The following is a 21,894-nucleotide window of genomic DNA, read 5'->3' as shown; positions in this document are numbered from 1 at the left end:
CCCAAGAGGCCGTGGGTCCCGGTCCGATACTCTTTGCACAAGGCCATGCTGCTTCTCCATAAAATAAAATCAGCCCTTGCCATTTGTGAGCCCAAGAGTGATTTAATAATGATGGCACTTATTAAGCACTTACTATGTGCAAAAGCACTGTTCTAAGTGCTGGGGAGGTTACAAGGTGATCAGGTAGTCCCACAGGGGGCTCACAGTCTTAATCCCCATTTTACAGATGAGGTAACAGGCACAGAGAAGTTGAGTGACCTGCCCAAAGTCATACAAGTGACAGTTGGCGAAGCTGGGATTTGAACCCATGACCTCCGACTCCAAAGCCCATGTTCTTTCCACTGAGCCACGCTGCTTCTCTTAATTCCAAAGGGCAAATTTCAACACAAGGCTAACATAGTTGTAAATGGTTTTGTAATCTGACTTTGCAATTACAAAAGCTTTTAGTGCAATGTAAATCAAAATTAATGCGCAAATTTTTGATAAATGTCAACTGCAGTACATTACCCACATTTTGCAGATGTGCTTTAGAGACCAGGTCAGGTGCATAGGCTTCTTAAAAGCAAACAGGCATTCTCCCTGCAGCTTGTTTTCCAGCTCCAACAAAAGACTGTCATTCATATTTTAGCAGAGAAATTTAACAGCATTTTTAAAGTAATGTTAAATTTTGTTCTAAAATTTAGAATATTGGAATTCTTCTGAAAGATATCAATAAGTATATACCAGTAATAAAAAAACAGCATTTTTAGTCTGGCCAATATTCACCACTGGGTGTCAATTCCAGTAGTGCAAAAATTATTAGCCATTTTACACAATCATAGCTTTAATTACAATCTTGGAATTGATAGTTTGAGACTTGAAACTTATTGGTTTAGTGTTTTTACCTCATGATTTAACATCCTGTTGATGAGTGATCCCAAGTGTCTCTGAAATTGCTACTTCTCTCTTTTTCAATGTCATTAGCATTGTCCTACCAGTAGTAGGTTGGTATAATCTGTTCAATAGTATACTCTAATTTGTTAATTTCATGTATTTATTATCCAGTCTCTCTATGCATTTCCAAATATAGTGGCATTTTCACACATAAAAATCTTTTTTTTTTTACAAAGAGCTGCAAGATTGTATTCATTTTCAGATTTTCCCTTGGAGTACATTACAATCAGAATATTAGCATGCATGGCGTTTTTGCTGAATAATTATCACTTTATAGACGTGATGTATTAGTGCCTATGCTTTTTTTACTCAACAACTTTACTTGTGTAACTGAATTCCCTCGCACCTGAATCCCGAATAATAGTTTTGCTTTGGGTTACTCAGAAGTAGGCCTTAGGTGTGCTAGCGGTAGGATCAGTCTATCTTCTAGACTGTGACCCCACTGTTGGGTAGGGACTGTCTCTATGTGTTGCCAACTTGTACTTCCCAAGCGCTTAGTACAGTGCTCTGCACACAGTAAGCGCTCAATAAATACGATTGATTGATTGATTGACTGATCCGTGTTCACAACAACTTTATGAGACTAGGTAAGCAGTTGATATTTGCCCCCCAGCACTCAAAGTGTATATCAATCAATCAATTAATCAATCATATTTATTGAGCGCTTTCTGTGTGCAGAGCACTGTACTAAGCGCTTGGGAAGTACAAGTTGGCAACACATAGAGACAGTCCCTACCCAACAGTGGGCCCACAGTCTAGAAGGGGGAGACAGAGAACAAAACCAAACATACTAACAAAATAAAATAAATAGAATAGATATGTACAAGTAAAATAAATAAATAGAGTAATAAATATGTACAAACATATATACATATATACAGGTGCTGTGGGGAAGGGAAGGAGGTAAGATGAGGGGGATAGAGAGGGGGATGAGGGGGAGAGGAAGGAAGGGGCTCAGTCTGGGTATCCTTATGTAGTATGTATGTATGTAGTGTATCCTTACGCTAGGCCATTTCCCCTTTAATTAATTTAATGTCTCCCCCTCATAAGGTATTTATTACTCTATTTTACCTGTACATATTTATTCTATTTATTTTATTTTGTTAATTTGTTCTGTTTTGTTGTCTGTCTCCCCCTTCTAGACTGTGAGCCCACTGTTGGGTAGGGACCGTCTCTAGATGTTGCCAACTTGGACTTCCCAAGCGCTTAGTCCAGTGCTCTGCACACAGTAAGCGCTCAATAAATATGATTGAATGAATGAATAAGGTAAGCTTGTGGCAGGGATCGTGCTCACCAACTGTATTGTATAATACTCTCCCAAAGGGCTGAGGTTAGAGTGCTAACACGGTAGGCGCTTCATAAATGCCATTAATGGATTGCTTGAAAAAACCTTGGCACTCAGGAGGGGGTCCTCACAATCCCCTCAGATTTCTCGGGCATCGGTTGAGGGCCCCAAACGGTTGAGGCGGTTGGGGAAGTAGGTTTTGGGGCGAAAACACGGGGAACCGTTGCGCCAACCTGGCGTCGCCTCGTCCTGCGCTGGGGTAGATAGAAGGTAATCAGGTTGTACCACATGGGGCTCAGAGACCAATCCCCATTTTACAGATGAGGTAACTGAGGCCCAGAGAAATGGAGTGCCTCGCCCAAGGTCATACAGCAGACAAGTGGCAGAGCTGGGATTAGAACCGACATTTTAGAGAAGCAGCATGGCTCAGTGGAAAGAGCGTGGGCTTTGGAGTCAGAGGTCATGGGTTCGAATCCCGCCTATGCCAACGTGTCTGCTGTGTGACCTTGGGCAAGTCACTTCTCGGAGACTCAGTTCGCTCGTCTGTAAAATGGGGATGATGACTGTGAGCCCCACGTGGGACCACCTGATCACCTTGTATCCCCCCAGTGCTTAGAAATAGTAAGCGCTTAACAAATGCCATTATTATTATTATCTTCTGAGTCCCAAGCCCATGTTCTGGCCATTAGGCCATGCTCCTTGTCGTGTCCGTCATGTTTTAATGCCCGTCTTCCCCTCAGGAGGTAAGCTTTTTGTGGCAGGGATCGGGTCTATCAACTCTACTCTCCCAAGGACCTAGTTGAGAACGCTTAAAGAAGTAAGTGTTTTATAAATGCCATGGGTTTATTGATCGAGTTGACTGAAAAAAATGGCACTCAGGAGGGGCTCCCTAATCCTTTGTGTTTTCCTCTCAATCCCCTCAGATTTCCCGGGCATCGGTTAAGGGCCCCAAGCGGTTGAGGCGGTTGGGGAAGTAGGTTTGGGCGCGAAAACACGGGGAACCGAGAAGCAGCATGGCTCAGTGGAAAGAGCCCGGGCTTTGGAGTCAGAGGTCATGGGTTCGAATCCCGGCTCCACCAATGTGTCTGCTGTGTGACCTTGGGCAAGTCACTTAACGTCTCGGAGTCTCAGTTCCCTCATCTGTAAACTGGGGATGATGACTGTGAGCCCCACGTGGGACCACCTGATCACCTTGTATCCCCCCAGTGCTTAGAAATAGTAAGCGCTTAACAAATGCTATTATTATTATTATCTTCTGAGTCCCAAGCCCATGTTCTGGCCATTAGGCCATGCTCCTTGTCGTGTCCGTCACGTTTTAATGCCCGTCTTCCCCTCAGGAGGCAAGCTTTTTGTGGCAGGGATCGGGTCTATCAACTCTACCCTCCCAAGGACCCAGTTGAGAACGCTAAATGAAGTTAAGTGTTTTATAAATGCCATTGGTTTATTGATCGAGTTGACTGAAAAGAATGGCACTCAGGAGGGGCTCCATAACCCTTTGCGTTTTCCTCTCAATCCCCTCAGATTTCCCGGGCATCGGTTGAGGGCTCCAAACGGTTGAGGCGGTTGGGGAAGTAGGTTTGGGCGTGAAAACACGGGGAACCGAGAAGCAGCATGGCTCAGTGGAAAGAGCCCGGGCTTTGGAGTCAGAGGTCATGGGTTCGAATCCCGGCTCCGCCAACGTGTCAGCTGTGTGACCTTGGGCAAGTCACTTAACTGCTCGGAGCCTCAGTTCCCTCGTCTGTAAAATGGGGATGATGACTGTGAGCCCCACGTGGGACAACCCGATCACCTTGTATCCCCCCAGCGCTTAGAACAGTGCACATAGTAGGCGCTTAACAAATGCCATTATTATTATTATTATCTTCTGAGTCCCAAGCCCATGTTCTGGCCATTAGGCCATGCTCCTTGTCGTGTCCGTCACATTTTAACGCCTGTTTTCCCCTCAGGAGGTAAGCTTTTTGTGGCAGGGATCGGGTCTATCAACTCTACTCTCCCAAGGACCTAGTTGAGAACGCTTAAAGAAGTAAGTGTTTTATAAATGCCATGGGTTTATTGATCGAGTTGACTGAAAAAAATGGCACTCAGGAGGGGCTCCCTAATCCTTTGCGTTTTCCCCTCAATCCCCTCAGATTTCCCGGGCATCGGTTGAGGGCCCCAAGCGGTTGAGGCGGTTGGGGAAGTAGGTTTGGGCGCGAAAACACGGGGAACCGTTGGTCGCGCGCCGCCTGGGGCCTATCTCCCACCAGCCGTTAACGGCCAGAGGGCCGCCCCATTGAAGCCCCTCTTGCTCAGGAGCACGTCAGTGGGCAACGTTCGGCTCTTCTCTATTGACCTCCCAAGAAGTGGCTTCCCTCTTCACCCTCTTCTCCAGTCTTTAGCAGGTGTGTAGTTTATTTATCCAAAAAAAAGCTCCTCGACCGACCCCACCTGACTGCCCCCAGCAGGGTCTAGAGGTGCAGAGGTCTTCAGCGCCTCACAGGCTGCTAGGGCTTCGACTGAGGTAAACCCTACTCGGTTTCTGGTAGTGTTGGCGTCCCCCGTGTTTCAGGATGAAAAGTTGTGTCTGTCGGTAGTAGGATGGCAGCTATGGCCCCCTCATCATCCTGGCCTTCTCACGATGTGGGCTGTTTGATATGGGTGATGTCTGTCTGAGCTGGGCTGTTCGCTTCTTGGTTGCGGTTTAGGCCAATCAATCAATCAATCAATCGTATTTAGTGAGCGCTTACTGTGTGCAGAGCACTGTACTAAGCGCTTGGGAAGTACAAATTGGCAACATCTATAGAGACAGTCCCTACCCAACAGTGGGCTCACAGTCTAAAAGGGGGAGACAAAACCAAACATACTAACAAAATAAAATAAATAGAATAGATATGTACAAGTAAAATAAATATGTACAAACATATATACATATATACAGGTGCTGCGGGGAAGGGAAGGAGGTAAGATGGGGGAGATGGAGAGGGGAACGAGGGGGGGAGGAAGGAAGGGGCTCAGTCTGGGAAGGCCTCCTGGAGGAGGCCAGCAGCCGCCTCATTTCGGTTTCAGAGGGTCCCCCAAAAGTTTGGCAGGGAATTGTGGTTCTGACTCTGGTCCTCTCCTAATTACCCTTTTTAAATGTTTTGTAACATACTTTCCCTATGGGATGAACATGGATAAAGTATCTGATTCATGTCTGATCCTAGGGGCTTCTCGGAAAGGACTAAAAATTTCAGGAGTTTAAAGCAGCAGGGTGGCTTCCGTGGCATTCCTTTTTAACGTAACGACAGAAATCTGTTTTTCCTTTTAAGTTCTAGAGATCGACATAAAAGGTGCCTTGATCTTTTTTGAAATTTTAAATGTAAAGAATTCATTGAAATAATTTTTTTCAAAATTTCAAAGCTCTGCTACCTTAAAATAAAGGAATAAAGGCAATTTAAGTGAATATCGGTATTCATTACAGTGAGAAGTTAATCATGGCAACCAGCGGGGAAAACCCTACTGTGACATCTGATGAAACCATTATTAAGGATGAGAAGGATGAAGGTGCCTTTCAGGAAGAAGACAATAAAGATCTGAGTGGACCCCAGGAAGATGTTGAAAAAGGTATAGTACTTGCCCTCTGTAATTTATTTAATCTGTAATTTATTTATGTATATTAATCTCTGTCTTCCCCTTTTGACTGTAAATTCGTTGTGGGCAGGGAATGTGTTTATTGTTACAATGTACTCTTCCAAGCACTTAGTACACTGCTTTGCACAAAGTCAGCGCTCAATAAATATGATTAAATGAATGTAATGTAATCTATACAGTAGGTTGCAGTATTCAGTATTACATATCTTCCTCTCATTGTACTTCCCAAGCGCTTAGTACAGTGCTCTGCACACAGTAAGTGCTCAATAAATACGATTGAATGAATGAATGAATGCCTTAATGCTGACATCCTGCTCCATGTCCCCTCCACCCATCAATGGTATTTATTATTTACTGGGTGCCTGGAAAAGTACAATATGATAGAGTTAAGAAACATAATTTTTCCCTCAAAAGGAGCTTACCTTACAGTCTAGTAGGGGAGAAATACATTGAAATACATTACAGATAGGGAAAACAGAGTGTATAAGGATAATGTATATAAGTGCCCGGGCTTTGGAGTCAGAGGTCATGGGTTCAAATCCCGCTCCTCCAACTGTCAGCTGTGGGACTTTGAGCAAGTCACTTCAATTCTCTGGGCCTCAGTTCCCTCATCTGAAAAATGGGAATTAAGACTGTGAGCCCCACGTGGGACAACCCGATTACCTTGTATCTACCCCAGCGCTTAGAACAGTGCTCGGCACATAGTAAGCGCTTAACAAATACCATCAACAACATAAGTGCTGTGTGGTTAGGTGAGTATTAGAGTGTGTAGCATTAGAGTCTGGACCCAAGTGCGTAAACAATGCAGAAAGCAGGGAGGTGAGAAGTTTGAGTCAGCGAAGGCTTCCTGGGGGACATATGATTAGCGGGCTTTTTTTCCCCCTTGTCCTCATCAAAATGAATGAGTACAGTATTTATTAAAATCCAATAGTGCCAATGTGTGAGTAAACAAATACTAAATTGTAATCATCTAATAGGTCATGGGTTCTAGTCCCAGCTCTACCACTTGTCTGCTGTGTCACATTGGGCAAGTCACTTAACTTCTCTGTGCCTCAGCTACTTAATCTGTAAAATGGTATCAAGACTGTAAACCTCATTTGGGACAGGGACTGCGTCCATCCTGACTTCTCCAGTGGCTACCAATCAATCTGCACATCAGGCAGAAACTCCTCACCCTGGGCTTCAAGGCTGTCCATCACCTCGCCCCCTCCTACCTCACCTCCCTTCTCTCCTTCTCCAGCCCAGCCCGCACCCTCCGCTCCTCTGCCACCACTAATCTTCTCACCGTGCCTCGTTCTCGCCCGTCCCGCCATCGACCCCCGGTCCACGTCATCCCCCGGGCCTAGAATGCCCTCCCTCTGCCCATCCGCCAAGCTAGCTCTCTTCCTCCCTTCAAGGCCCTACTGAGAGCTCACCTCCTCCAGGAGGCCTTCCCAGACTGAGCCCCCTTCTTCCTCACCCCCTCCTTCCCCTCCCCATCCCTCCTGCCTTACCTCCTTCCCCTCCCCACAGCACCGTATATATGTATATATGTTTGTACGTATTTATTACTCTATTTTACTTGTACATATTTATTCTATTTATTTTATTTTGTTAATATGTTTTGTTTTGTTGTCTGTCTCACCCTTCTAGACTGTGTGCCCGCAGGTGGGTAGGGACTGTATCTATATGTTACCAACTTGGACTTCCCAAGCGCTTAGTACAGTGCTCTGCACACAGTAAGCGCTCAATAAATAAGACAATGAATGAGGTACCAAGCTGATGCAGATCTAGTTACAAGTGGATGTGCTCACAGAGCAATTTTTCTTCTCTCCTTGCTTGCCATCCATTTAAAAGATTTCAGGTTTGGGGTGAATGGGAAATCATGGTATGGTTGGTAATGGTACTTTACTGGGCAAAAGGTAGTTTCACAAAACAACTCCCAACAGCCTCTGGTAACTGCTGGTACATAGTTGGGCACCCAAGAATCGAGCAAGGCTCTGGATTTCAGAGATGCACTTCATCAATGGAGAGAGATTGTATATTTCTGGGTTTCACAAACATCTTGAGGATTTGAAGGTCTCATTCAAAATACCCTCCAACTATTCAATATTTCAAGACAGGATGGAGTGTAGAGGAAGCCATGATTAACAAACTTTTGTTATATGCTTTGAATTTCTTGAACTTTTAATATATGAAGACTGAAGTACCAGTTAGGAAAAAAAAATTGACATTCTTGGACCAAGATCCAGAAATGAAAATAATTGTCACAATAATATTTGGAACCTGACATTTGAGAGATTAGCTGTTTTACAAATAGATGTCTATTGGTTTCTAATCCCGGGTCTGCCAGTTCCCCACTGTATGACCTTGGCAAGTCACATAACTTTTCTGTTCCTCAGTTCTTTCCTCAGTAAAGTTGAGTATTTCACTTCTGATCCCCTTCAGAAGTCAAAATAGAAATGCTATTTGTGCTTAATGTTTCTTGCTAAACAGCTGTATTTCCTCTTAAAATAATATAAAACTGCCAGGTAACTTTCTGACGACAGTTATTCAGGTGTTTCAACAGAAACATCTACTAACCTGGAAAAGTAATCAAACTATTTCATGTTCTGTCATTTTAGGTGAGACTTCAGTAGCAGATGAGACTGAAACAAAAAATCCTGGAGATGTTCCTGGTGAAATTGATGAGGATTATAGGAGGTAAGTTGCTTAAAATACTATGCTTTTAAGCTATAGCAAGTAACAAACACTTTGGCATATAGTAAAGTAGTGTAGAATACTTACAGAGTATATCTCTTCCAAGATACAGTAGCATATAATTTTATTTTCAGTTATTTATAATTATCAAAAATATTATTCTTTTAGGGTTGAAATCGAAAGTTTGCTGGATGGATTTGAAGGTATGTTTTGAAAATTATATTTTAAAAATTTCTTTGTATGTAAACTATGCACCTTAAAGACAGGAAACCATAGAACAAAAATAGTCAAATTTGGATCATAAGTTTATGCATCTTTTTGATTGCCCCCTAAATAGCAGGATTATCTTGTCTTTTGCTGTCGAATCATTATAGCAATAATTATATGTCAAACAGTAGTTGTGAAGGACACAAAATCCCCATATGCTTTGAAAAGTGGTGCCTATGAGAGGCGTGACCCAAATTCACTGTTTCCAATTTCAGGAATGTGCATAGACGCTAAGCATTTCTGGCAGAAAGAGAAACCCTACTGCTTCCTTCTGCACCATAGTTATCTATTATTATCTGTCATTAGTAGTGGCAACCAGAAAGGATGGTTCTTAGACCATCAGGCACACAGGTTTGAGCATGGGGGTTAAAGGATTTTAGGGAGGATCAGGACAAGGAGGACACAGGTTTCAAAGAGTCCATAAGGCTGGAAGCCACCATTATGGGTCTTTTTGAACCCTGATTGGAAACTCTCTGGTCTTGTCGGTCTTGTCGGGATCCTGGGATGGTCTGAGAATCTAGTTCAAAAAGCTTTGGGAATCAACATCTCAGTCACCCCCATGGAATAAGCACCTATGTACTTCTCCAGGAAATTTCCTCTAATTAACTTTTGCCCACTCTTCATTTTGCCTGTCCAATCCACAGCCTCATGAAGAGGCACATCACTCGTTCTTATATATTTATTTGCATGATTGGCCTACTCTTTTGCATGTTTGCCACCCCAAAACAGGGGAGGGAATACTACAAAGGGAAAAGGGAAGGGAAAAAAAGTGAGAGAGAAGATGAAGAAGGTAAAAGTTCACTTCAAACTGCCTCATTTCTATTGCACCTTCCTAAGTGCTACATAAAATAGTCACCAAAGAATTAACTTCCCTCCCCCACCCCAGTGCTATGTTCTGTTTTCACACTTTTACAGTCTTTAATGAATCAGCTACTCCCAGCTGTTTTGATTCATTTGCACCCTCTTGCTTCTCCTCCCCCAAACTATCACTGTACAATTAGGTGATGTAAAAAAATACTTAATTTCCTTTAAAATGTCAGGATGAAGCAATTCTGCCAGTAAATGTGGTATGGAGTTTACCCTTCCCAGCTGTGGAAGTTAGGTTCCCCAATGAACCTACAGGTAGCAAAAACACAATTAGTAAGCTAAATTAAAAATGCTTATGGATACTGTTAAAGGACTAAAAGGAATTAACATTCTGTGCTCTCTGTCACACTGGGTTAAGAAGATTTGTGCTCCAAAAAAGTTTCCTAAGCTTGTTCTATGTTGCTCAAGTACTTAGGAAAATCACAATTACAGTAGCTTTTAAAAATTTGGTTTAAAGTACTGTGTGCCCTGTCCTTAGATGTCCATTTTGCCTCATGCTATTACTGATTCATGGATTACTATATCAGTAGTTCATTGGCATTATAAAGGAACTGAACTAGAACTGAACTATAAGTAGATAGTTACAATGAGGTTCCCTGTGAAATGCTCATGAGCATCCATTAAAAAGAAACACGAAGAATAGGGTGCTGAGGCCAGCAAAAAAGCACAATTGGCTTGAAATTACAAGTAGCTTTGGCTACCGGTACCTTGGTAGCCAAAATGGAAGCAGAATAATAAGACTAGATACTCATTACCATCATCAATTCTGGCAAAGTTATGAGATGCAGTTATGATTTCATTTCTTTTCTCTGAATTCATTGGGACTATAAGGTTAAATGTGTCTCTGGAAATGGGTCTGCATGGGTTCTAGAAGGGGGTTATACACACACACACACACACACACACACACAATTTGATGTTCTAACCATCAGTGTTTGTTAGCATGACTCTTGCCTTTTTTTGGTGAAGAGGCAAATCAGTGGGTATGTAGATTGGTGGGTTGGGTGGGTTTGTGTTTGTCTTTGTTCTCATTTATTTTTTCCCAATCCTGGGCAATGGTCCTACATTTCTCCAAGTGATTTTTATAGAAATCTCATTAATGCAGATCTCAGATTTTAAGCTTCACATTGGTATAGGCCCATGTCTAATCTGTTTACTTCAACCTACAACACAAATAGTAGAATATTCCAAGTTTTAGAAAGGTCCCATCTGAAGCTGAAACGAGTCTTCAATCTATCTGAAACTAATTTTTCTAGAAAGGAAAGTTCATGCCTTGTGGAATCAATTGAGCTACTATACTTTTTTAATTTGTCTATAAATGATGATTCAACATTTGCCAATTTTAACTCCCATGTAATAGAATTTAACAAAATTCCCTTATAAAATGAAATTTTAATGACTATTTCAATGGAGGTGATATTGGCAAGAATCTTCTTGAAGTGATGAAAGGATTTGAACTATATGTTAAAGCTTCCCTCCCAGAGAGTACCAGGGGAAATGAACAAGGTGAAAGAACTCAGCAAAACCTAAGGTAAGATTTGCATGGGGATGCCTCTCTTTTGGTGTTTGTATTTTGTAATTAACCCTGTTGCTTAAATGTTCTTCATGTCTACAAGTATTCTGGAGGGGGATGATTAGTTTTTATGGGCCTTTCTTTCCATGCAAAACATTTTGAGCCCAGTTCTCACCTGAAAGATCACTATGGATTTAAAAGCAGCACACCCTTTTGGGTGAAGAGGAACCCTCCTCCTCTTATTCCATATTTTACTTTCCAGACCCATACAACTTGGCATTTGGTTGGCAACAAAAGTTGAAGTCCTATGCTACCATATATAATGGGGTTCATTCACTAATTCAGTCATATTTATTGAGTGCTTACTGTGTGCAGAGCACTGTATTAAGGGTTGGTCTCATTAAAGGGCAGATAATAATCATGATGGTATTTGTTTAGCACTTACTATGTGCAAAGCACTGTTCTAAGTGCTGGGGGGATACAAGGTGACCAGGTTGTCCCACGTGGAGCTCACAGTCTTAATCCCCATTTAACAGATGGGGTAACTGAGGCTCAGAGAAGTTATGTGACCTGCCCAAAGTCACACAGATCCAAGTAGCCCATTTATTGGTGGTTCCTAACTGACTTTAGGTCTTCTGCAAATGTGGCCAGCAGTTTCCAGAGTTTTAGGAATTGCTGACTGCACCTGGATATGGGTGGAGTCTGAAGTTGACATAGGTGAGGGTACAGCTGCTTTGATTTTTTTGTTTGTTTTTATGGTATTTATAAGCGTTTACTATGTGCCAGGAACTGTACTAAGTGCTGGGGTAGATACAAGATAATCTTGTTGGTTACAGTCCATATCCCAAATGGAGCTCATAGTCTTAATCCCAGTCTTCATCCTCATTTTACATATGATGTAACTGAGGCACAAAGAAGGTGAATTAGTTGCCTGCGGTCTCATAGTAAATATGTGGTGGAGCTGGGATTAGAACCCAGGTCCCCTGACTCTCAGGCCTGAGCGCTATCCACTAGGCCACTAACCTACCTTCATTCTTGAATGTCATTGCCAGGGGGATTTGTGTGTAGCCCGAACAGGTTTGTAAAAACCTATAAATAGCACACTAGCTGAAATGATTGTCACCCTGATTTATACTGTGACCACGGACAAGGTTAACCTTATCAAATATCATTCATTCAATCGTATTTGAGTGCATACTGTTTGCAGAGCATTCCAAAATTTTAATACTCTAAAGAAAGTGATGAAGATGATGATGGTGGTATTTTTAAGCACTTACTATGTGTCAAGCACTGTTCTAAACGCTAGGATGGATACAAAGTGCTATACACCTCAGAAAATCTCATGGTTTCTTTTATAAGTTTTTGGGCTGCTTTGATATTCTTGTTTAAATACTTCAGTCAGTTCTCCTATAACATGGGTAGTTGTGTTCTCAAAGTATACAACTTAGACTGTGAGTCCCATGTAGGACAGAAACTTGTGTCCTAACTAATTATCCTGTAACTGTGTTTAGAACAGTGTTTTACATGTATTAAGCACTGAAGAAATACCATAAAAAATCCAGTGTTACAGAAAAATTGCATTAGAATACTCATTCTTTTTCTAGTGCCACTCATGAGAAAAACCATTTCTTCATTTACATCAACTTTGTGCACCAACTTGTGGATTGTGTTATTGTTTTTATTATGGTATTTATTAAGCAAGTACCATGTGATACATGCACAAGGTAGATTCAAGATTGTGAGATTAAACACAATAATAATAATGGCATTTATTAAGCGCTTACTATGTGCAAAGCACTGTTCTAAACACAATCCTTGGCCTACTTGGGACTCACTATCTATCTTATCCCCACTGTACAGAAAAAGAAACTGAGGCCCAGAAAGGCTGTGATATGCCCACAGTCACACAGCAGGCCAGTGGCAGAGCAGGGACTAGAACCTGGACTCCTAACCCCCAGTCCCATGCACTTTCTGTTTGCCATACTACTACATTATATAAAGAGCGTTCCTAATTCTTAATCTTCAGTAGCATTCTATTCAAATTGTGTAATGAAAAGTTGTCAGGAAAGGTCCAGCTTTATTTGTAATGTAGTATTTACTTCCTAGAAATGACTGTTTCACAGTGATAATAATAGCATTTGGTCATTTTATGTTTTCAGGGATGAGATCAAAGACTATTATTCCCAGGAGTTCCTGAAAATATTTCAGCAATGCAATGGGACAGTTCAGATATTTGAGGAATTGTACAACAGTGTAAATGTAGGTATACCTTATTTATTTTAAGATAAGTTTACTATGTTTAAAGTATAATCAGGACTATTAAAAAATATAGACAACTCAGGACAGTGACTCTTTTTAAGTCTGGTGGAAGACCATGGAAAAATTTCCAGTCCCACTTCTTTTTGCAATTCACGAATTCTCTGACAAAATGCCAGTGTGCCATCGCATTTTCCCTCAACAGGTGATCAGGAATCTTGCAGGTCTATGATGCCTCACTTATCCAGCTCAGTTCCGTGGCCCTGCAGTTCAGAAGTACCCTTTTGGCACATATCCCAAGCGTTAGTCCCTAGAGAGCAGAATGCAATTAGGTATTTGTGCCTGGGACAGGAAACCTGCTCATTTTTGAAGGGTTTGGAGTGGCTTAAGATGAAGGTAGTACTATATGGATAGATATTTTAGAATGTTAGTCTTGTTGGGACATGCAGGTCAGAAACCTGATTTGCAATCAAAGATGGAGACCAATAACACTATTCACTGAACTGTGTATTTTACTATGTTGTGAGTTGTTTATGCTTTCTTTGACCTAAAGTACAAATAGGTCATCTAATCTCATGCAACTTGAGCTCTGCATCCTTCCTAGTTGCTTTCACCATTATCCTGTGTTTTTGCTTATCAATTATAATGAATGTTTATTCAGCACAGTGTGCAGAGCACTGTACTAAGCGCATGGAAAAGTACAATACAGTAAAGTTGGTAGAATTCAATTGTATTTATTGAGCACTTACTGTGTGCAAAGCACTGTATGTAGTAAGCGTCTGGGAGAGTACAAGAGATCCCTTCCCACAAGGAGCTTACATTCAACAGAAGGAAGTAGAAAAGATCCACCTAGGCAGTCCTGTGTATCGTCCTCAACAATGGCTTACTAAATGGATGAGGGCCCAGTGGTGTCTCCTGCTGCCAGTGGTGCTATGTTAAAAAAGCTTGGTGTTTACCAAAAGTCAGGTGGGCAAGTCAGGGGCATAAAGTCACAAACAGGGCTGATACCTGAGGGTGTGGGGAGCCTGATGGATGTCCTGAAGCATCATTACTGCTGTCATGCTGCTGAACCCAGAGTAAAAAGTTACTGGTGCAACAGGGAAGATTAAGTAGGAATGAAAATAGAATACAGCAGCCTATCATCTTTAGGTTATATATTATAAATTATTTATATTAATATCTGTCTCCCCCTCTTGACTTGTAAGCTCACTGTGGGCAGCAAACGTGTCTACCAACTCTGTTGTATTGTACTCTCCCAAGCATTTAATACAGTGCTCTACACACAGAAAGCACTCAACAAATCCCATTGGTTTGAACTACTACACCAGATGGTGGTATGATTCCTGTGATGTAGGAGCATTACTTGTAATTAAGAAATGTTAATTTGTCTGCCTATTCAAGGAATGACTAAAAGAGGGGTCAAATTAAAAAAAATTAATTCATAAAGGTTTCAAGACTCCAGCTGAATTTTGTTTCACTAAAGCAGAAAACATCACAACTACTTTTACTGTTTACATTTTAGGAGCCGTTTTATCAACAAAGTGTTTTCCCACCATCAAGCTTGAATCAAATTCTGGAGGCATTTAAGCAGAAATATGACAAATTTTTAAAGGTATGGGGAATTGTAGTATTGCCATTACGAGGGTGTGCAGCTCAGGAAAGTGTCACAAATGGCAAGGTATGTAAAACCTTCCCGTGAAGCCTGCGGAGAAAATTAGCTTAAGCCCCACCGGGAGTTTCAGGGAGATCCTATTTCCCTGTAAAGCTCCCAGGTGACAGGTGGATCTTAAACTGTTTATGGACTCATTTCAATTAGTCTGTCTACTAATCTGTGGGTACAAAATAGCATGGTCCAGAGTCTGATTTGGGTAGACTCCAGTGGACTGGAAATCTACGAATTTGGAGCTGCAGGAGCCCGATTCCATCTGGATCTAAATCCAGTATTTTAGATGGACCTCCCAGAGGGCAACACACCCAGGTAGACCTGGATTCCTAGCACAGCCTGTCTTTAGAGAAGCTGTACTGTTAGTCACCTACTTTACATTTCATAGAGTTCATTGGGGAAAAAAATATTTGCAAATAATGAAAAATTTCAGCAAAAGGGGGTGTTATCAGTCCCCTTCTCCAGACTATGAAGGCCTGCAGTCTGGGGAAAAAAAACCACACTAATCAGTCACCGTGCTATTGAGACTTCACCCATCCAAGACTGGGGCAGGGGCTGAAGAGACACCGGAGGTATAGGGGCCTGGAATCCTTATTCCCAGGCTGCGGGCTCATTAAGTTAATCTGCTCTCAGTTTTGACAGGAGATTCCAACTTTAATTAGAAAAAAAGTAGTACTCATCTGAGTAGGTAGTTCATACTCATTTCAGAGTGCCAAATTCTTTGAAATGCTGAGTAAAGTGGATAATTCATGAACATGACTTGAATATTGAGATGTTAGTTATGAAATTATGGCCTTGTAACTTTTAAAGTTCAAAAAATACTTAACAGAAATGTTCTGATTTTTAGGGTATTGAGGAAATGGAGACAGAAGATGAAGTCATTCTGATGAATGCACAAAATGATTTGGGAAACATATTAGCATGGCTATCTACGCTTTTGTTAGACAGGGTAAGTATTATGGTAGTCTTTAGTTTACCCAGATATGTACAGTCCACTTAATTTAGTTTAAAATAGTTTTAGTTTAGTTTAAACTAAACTAAGACTAGTTAAACTCGTTAGACTAGATAAAATTAGTCTTAGATTGGGAGTCCCATGTGGGACAATGGGCTCTGTCCAGTTTGATTATTTTGAATTACATGTAATGATAAATAATTACAATAATTACAATTATTTGTAATTGTACAATGCTTGGCATTATAGTAAGCGCTTAACAAATACCATTATTACTACTAAACAAAACAAAAAATATGCCACATTTTATTTGACCAAATATATATATATTATCAGTAAAACATTTGTTTAGTAATGTCTCCTTTCTTTTGTTACAGGAGCAGCAGCGAGAACTAGCAACTTTCTACAAGTTGCTTAAGTCCATGTTTTTTGATGGCTTTTGGAAGAAAGAACTTGTACCTATGTAATCTGATTACATCCATTACATCCATCCATTAATCTGATTACATCCATTAGCTAAGGGAGATGTAAGTTGCTGCTGAGGTTTACAAAGTTTAGTAAGTTGTTATACCTAGGTTTAAGTTTTCATTTTATGAAATACTTTATTATGCATAGAAAGCGTCACAGCTGCAAAAAAGCAATGTCTGTTCTATGTAAACATCTGAAATGCACCTTTTCATTTTTGCATTAGCAACTCTGCAGATAACTATCAAGCCCTTTCAGAGTTTCGGTATTTATTTTTTCAACATGAACAGTCTTGCACCGATAAAATTTCAGTTGATTTTACTTATGGATTCTTTGTGGCTTTATCTGAACACAATACATATCATGTTAAAGTTGAAAAGCTTGCATTGTTTTTCCCAGAGCAAAAGCGGCGCCAGAAAATCTTGAAAATAGACATGCAATCCATTGTAATTTTTTGATAGATTCAATAGGGTTATAGAGCTGATGTGAAGATAATATAAGATTTAACACACTTAGCCTGATCACATCGTCCCACTTCATAATAAATCAAACTAAAAATATTGACTGAAAATGGCACCATATGTCAGTTAGTGATAGCACTTTGCAAAACAAAGAAGTGCACAAATTGATCAGATATGACATAGTACTTAAATTCTGACATACCTACTCCATACCTACTCCAAAACAACAGCCCTCAACCCCACTATAGGATCTCTTCATGGTTCCCTAAACAGACTCTTGGAACTAATTCTCTGATCTCTTCTAAACCCTTCTTTCTTTGAAGTATGTTTGCCAAGTAAAACAACTGACAGGTTTCAGGAGCTAGTATTTACAAAAGGTAATTAAGTCAAAACAACAGTGTTGATCAACACATACATTCCTCTGAGTAAAAAAAAAAATAAAAACCAACATTGGCGTGTAGGAAAATCCTGTTGCTAATGAGGCATGGTTTAAGTTGTTGAGCCCCTGCTCACCACAACCAATTTGCAGCAGCTAAAAAAAGTGTTCTGACATTTATAATGATTAGTCTGAGAACTGTACTCAAAATATTCTGTTTGAAACCAATACCAATTCAATAAAATTATAAACCAACCAAAATGAGGAATTTATTGCCATTCCTATCCATAGAATTGTATATTCATCTACAACAGCAGGCCTGGACAAATAAATGCATTAAGGTCCTGAAGATACAACTCACTTTTGATCATGTAAGCAATTCATATAAAAAATTAAAAAGTAAATAGGCATCCAACTATAAAACCTAATTTACTATCATCAGAGGCAGGTGTCTAAGACGTTCATCTTAAAATAAAAGTTTTGTAAGACTAGAGAAAATCTGAAGCCTGGATATGATCTGACTTCTGTACCTCAGTGCTTAATGTAGTGTGTGGCATGTAGTAAGAGCTTAAATTCCACAATTGTTATTGTAAAACAAAAAGAATAAGGTAAAAATACAATAAATTATCCCCTCCACTCAGTTAAGACTGTATCTCAAGTTATGTTTTTCGAACTCCACCCAGCTGGTTCTGGGCTCTGGTTCTTTAGTGTCAAAATCCTTCAGTGTGAATGGAGAATGTACATAGGAAAACCATATTTATGGCATATGTAGTAAACAATTCTTTTACATACCCAACAGTTACCTAAAGCAAAAAGATCATTAGTCAAAAGTGTCAGGATGCGAATCACTTACTGTGTGTATTGATGTTGCTGAAGTGAATGGGGTAATAATTGTTGTATTTGTTAAAAGCTTGCTATGTGCTAAGCACTGAGGTAAGATAGAATCATCAGATCAGAATATATTATAAAGAAATGAGAATTGGGGGGAAAAATCACATTTAAACATTTTTTAGATTAAGGTGGTGGCAGTCACTACCACCACCAAAGCAATCATCAGTTTATGGTGGTGGGGGTTGGGGTCGGCAAGGTGGAGGGGGTGTGTGGGGGTGGTAACTGGAACTCTGTGAACTGATGACCAAATGAGCTGTGAACCTATGGAAGATGCTGTTTTTACTCCACCTGTGAACTCCCTTCCCATATCAGACCAGAGCTCTTTCCACTTTCAAAGCCCTTCTGAAATCCCACCTCCTTCCAACAACAGGGAGGCAGTATGGTCTAGTGGATAGAGCATGGGCCTGGGAGTGGATAGAGCACGGACCTGGGTTCTAATCCTGGCTCCACCAGTTGTTTGCTGTATGACCTTGGGTAAGTCATTAAACTTCTCTGGGCCTCACCTCATCTGTGAAATGGGGGCCCCATGTGGGACAGGGACTGTGTCCAACCTGCTATGGTTCCATCTACCCCAGTACTTAGTACAGGGCCTGGCACATAGTAAATCCTTAATAAATACCATTAAAAAGCAGATTAATTCCCAAGCACTCTAAGCCATATCGTTCCTTCAGCCAACTCTAGCACTAGTGCAATTTTTTATACCTTCATGTGTAAATGTATACTCATTTATGTTGATCACTCTAATAAATATTTTTTGTCACCGCATTAATTTAAACTCGTGGGGAGGGAATGCATCCCTTCTTAATTGGGTACTTCCAAAGCACGTAGTATAGTGCACCACACAAAGAGTACTATAACTGCTACTCCTTAATCTACTACATGAAATGCTTTCTTCAGACCAGAGAAGAGAAGTCGGGTGGGTGAGAAGCTTGAAACTTGACTAAAAAAGGACTTTATATTATCTGTGGATTCCATACATCCATTCTATTGCTACCCCTCATTCCTATGAACAATTGAACAGAGCCTGTTTGGTAAATTGAAGGACTGAATCCTCACTATGGGTAGTCCAGGCCCAGGAAATTCTAAAACACCTGCATTTTGGAAAGACTTTTGTAAAAACAGCATCAGACACTGGAAACATTAAACATAACAACTAAGTGACAACCTTTTATTGGTCAAAATGCGAAAGAGCCTTGGTTCCCACTTTGGCCTTGTCAGCCATATTTGCATTTGTAGGTTAGCTTCATGATGTCTTTGAATATATGGGACAATTATGTGTGTATGTACTTTTGAAAGGATTGTCCCCTCTGTGGACAAAGGAAGGGGAGACAATAGGAGGAAGGAATGACCGCTAACTTTACCCTCAACTAGGATCCTGATCCTGATTTACTTGGTTTCCCTGGGTTCTTAGTGAAATCAGGATTTTGAGGTCATGAATAGGAATTTTTTTGAGCTGTGAAGAGGGAGCTGGTCTCAGCCAGATCCAGCTACTACTCTATTCTATTCTCCCAGAGATCCTGGAAAGACTGAACAGGAGTATCCCTTGTAAGTGGGCATGGCACATGGTGTCTGGGAAAAGAAACTTACTCAGATGGCTGTAATTTAGGGAAGTAATTAGTGGTAGTTGCTGAGGCTGTGCAATTACTGATAGTGCCCTCCCCTTCCCATGGTATGGAACCACAGTTTTCAGAGTGTCACTTCCTGCAAGAGTGGGGTCTGGTTCTGGAGTGGGGCACCAGGGCAATAGGCCTATGAATGAGATGGATGGCCCTGAGGTTAGTAATATAATGGTTCCCCTCCCTACAGCATTTGTATATATTTGTTCAGATTTATTACTCTATTTTACCTGTATGTATTTACTATTCTATTAATTTTGTTAATGATGTGCATATAGCTATAATTCTATTTCTTCTGCTGATTTTGACACCTGTTTTGTTGTCTATAACCCCCTTCTAGACTGTGAGCCCGTTGTTGGGCAGGGACCGTCTCTATACGTTGCCGACTTGTACTTGCCAAGCGCTTAGTACAGTGCTCTGCACACAGTAAGCGCTCAATAAATATGATTGAATGAATAATGGCAGACACAAAGTCAGGGATAGCAACCACCATCTTTTTCCTAGGCTTTAATGTTTTGAATACTAGATGGAGATAGTCTACAGTTCAAAAGACTATTGCACGAATAGCAACTTTAATCTTTGAGAAGCAGCTGGCTTACTGGAAGGAGCGCGGGTTTGGGAATCAGAAGTTGTGGGCTCTAATCTGAGCTCCACTTTGGTCAAGTCACCTGACTTCTCTGGGCCTCAGTTAACTCATCTGTAAAATGGGGATTAAGCCTGTAAACCCCGCATGGGACAAACTCATTGCCTTGTATATACCCCAGTGCTTAGCACACAGTAAGTGCTTAAATACCGTTATTATTATTATTATTAATTTTTAATTCAAAAGTGACAATAAGAAGGGATGGAAACTATTTCAAGAAGCTAGATCAGAGAAATCTGAACTGAACCGAACTCAGAGATAAATATGCAATCAGTGGTATTTATTGAACACTCAATGTGTTTATAGCACTGTTCCCTGATTTTAGGAAGTATTTTATTAACAGAATTGTACCTATTTAATTAAATTCCATGAGTAAACTTTTTGTTTTCTAGAATCTGCAAATAACTAGACTGTAAACTCATTATGGGCACGAAACATGTCTGCTAATTTTGTAGTATTGTATTCTCCCAAGTACTTAGTACAGTGCTCTGCTATCGATTGATTGATTGAACTAAAGTTATTTTCTAGTAATCAATTATGCTGAATTTTAGGTCTTCTGTAGTATTTAAGCATTTATTCTATGCCAAGAACTACACAAAGACCTGAGGTAGATATAAGGTAGTCAGATGAGACACCACCTTTTTCCCAGACAGGTGTTCAGTTTAAATTCCAATAGTAAAGGAGAACAGGTATTGAATCCCCATTTAACAGATGAGGAAACTGAGGCATAGAGGAGTTAAGTGGCTTTGCCTGAGGTCACGCAACAGGCAAGTGTCAGAGCCAGGATTAGGATCCAAGGGGTTGTGGGTCACTGTCCCTTACTCTTTGCACTAGGCCATGCTACTTCTCCATACAAAAAAATCAGTCCCTGCCATTTGTGAGCCCATGAGTGGTTTCAATTGCTTCCAAAGGACAAATTTCATCCCAAAACTAACATATTTGTAAATGGTTTTATAATCTGACTTTGCAATTACAAAAACTTTTAGTGTAATATAAATCAAAATTCATACACAAATTTTTCATAAAATGTCAAGCGGAGGTTACATTGCCCACATTTTGCAGGTGCAATAACACAGATGTGCTTTAGAGGCCAGGTTAAGTGCATAGGCTTAGTAAAAGCAAACAGGCATTCTCCCTGTAGTTACAAATCTCTTGTTTTCCAACCTGCAACAAATACTGTCGTCCATATTTTAGTAGAGGAAATTGACTAAATTTTAAAAGTACAGTAATGTTAAATTTCATCCTGGAATTTAGAGTATTGGAATTATTCAGAAAGGAATCGATAAATATATGCCAGTGAATAAGAAAATAGCATTTTTAGGCATCACCACTGGTGTTGTCAAGTCCAGTAATGCAAAATTATTATTAGCCATTTCACACAATCATAGTTTTAATTACAATATGGGAATCGATAGTGT

General features: G+C 40.5%; 1 protein-coding gene across 1 annotated transcript; it reads left to right on the top strand.

Moving 5' to 3' along the window:
* Nucleotides 1–4,623: 4,623 nt before the first annotated feature.
* Nucleotides 4,624–16,868, top strand: SYCP3 (synaptonemal complex protein 3). Its single transcript, XM_038756542.1, has 9 exons — nucleotides 4,624–4,718; nucleotides 5,658–5,800; nucleotides 8,431–8,509; nucleotides 8,675–8,709; nucleotides 11,054–11,171; nucleotides 13,313–13,412; nucleotides 14,932–15,087; nucleotides 15,920–16,021; nucleotides 16,402–16,868. The coding sequence occupies exons 2-9, from the start codon at nucleotides 5,671–5,673 to the stop codon at nucleotides 16,489–16,491; spliced, it is 810 nt and encodes a 269-aa protein (XP_038612470.1). The 5' UTR covers nucleotides 4,624–4,718; nucleotides 5,658–5,670; the 3' UTR covers nucleotides 16,492–16,868.
* Nucleotides 16,869–21,894: the final 5,026 nt, after the last annotated feature.

This window comes from Tachyglossus aculeatus, chromosome 14 (genome assembly GCF_015852505.1).
Source record: "Tachyglossus aculeatus isolate mTacAcu1 chromosome 14, mTacAcu1.pri, whole genome shotgun sequence".
NCBI lineage: Eukaryota > Metazoa > Chordata > Mammalia > Monotremata > Tachyglossidae > Tachyglossus > Tachyglossus aculeatus.
Note: the sequence above shows the minus strand (reverse complement) of the source record. Positions and strands in the feature narration are given on the sequence as shown.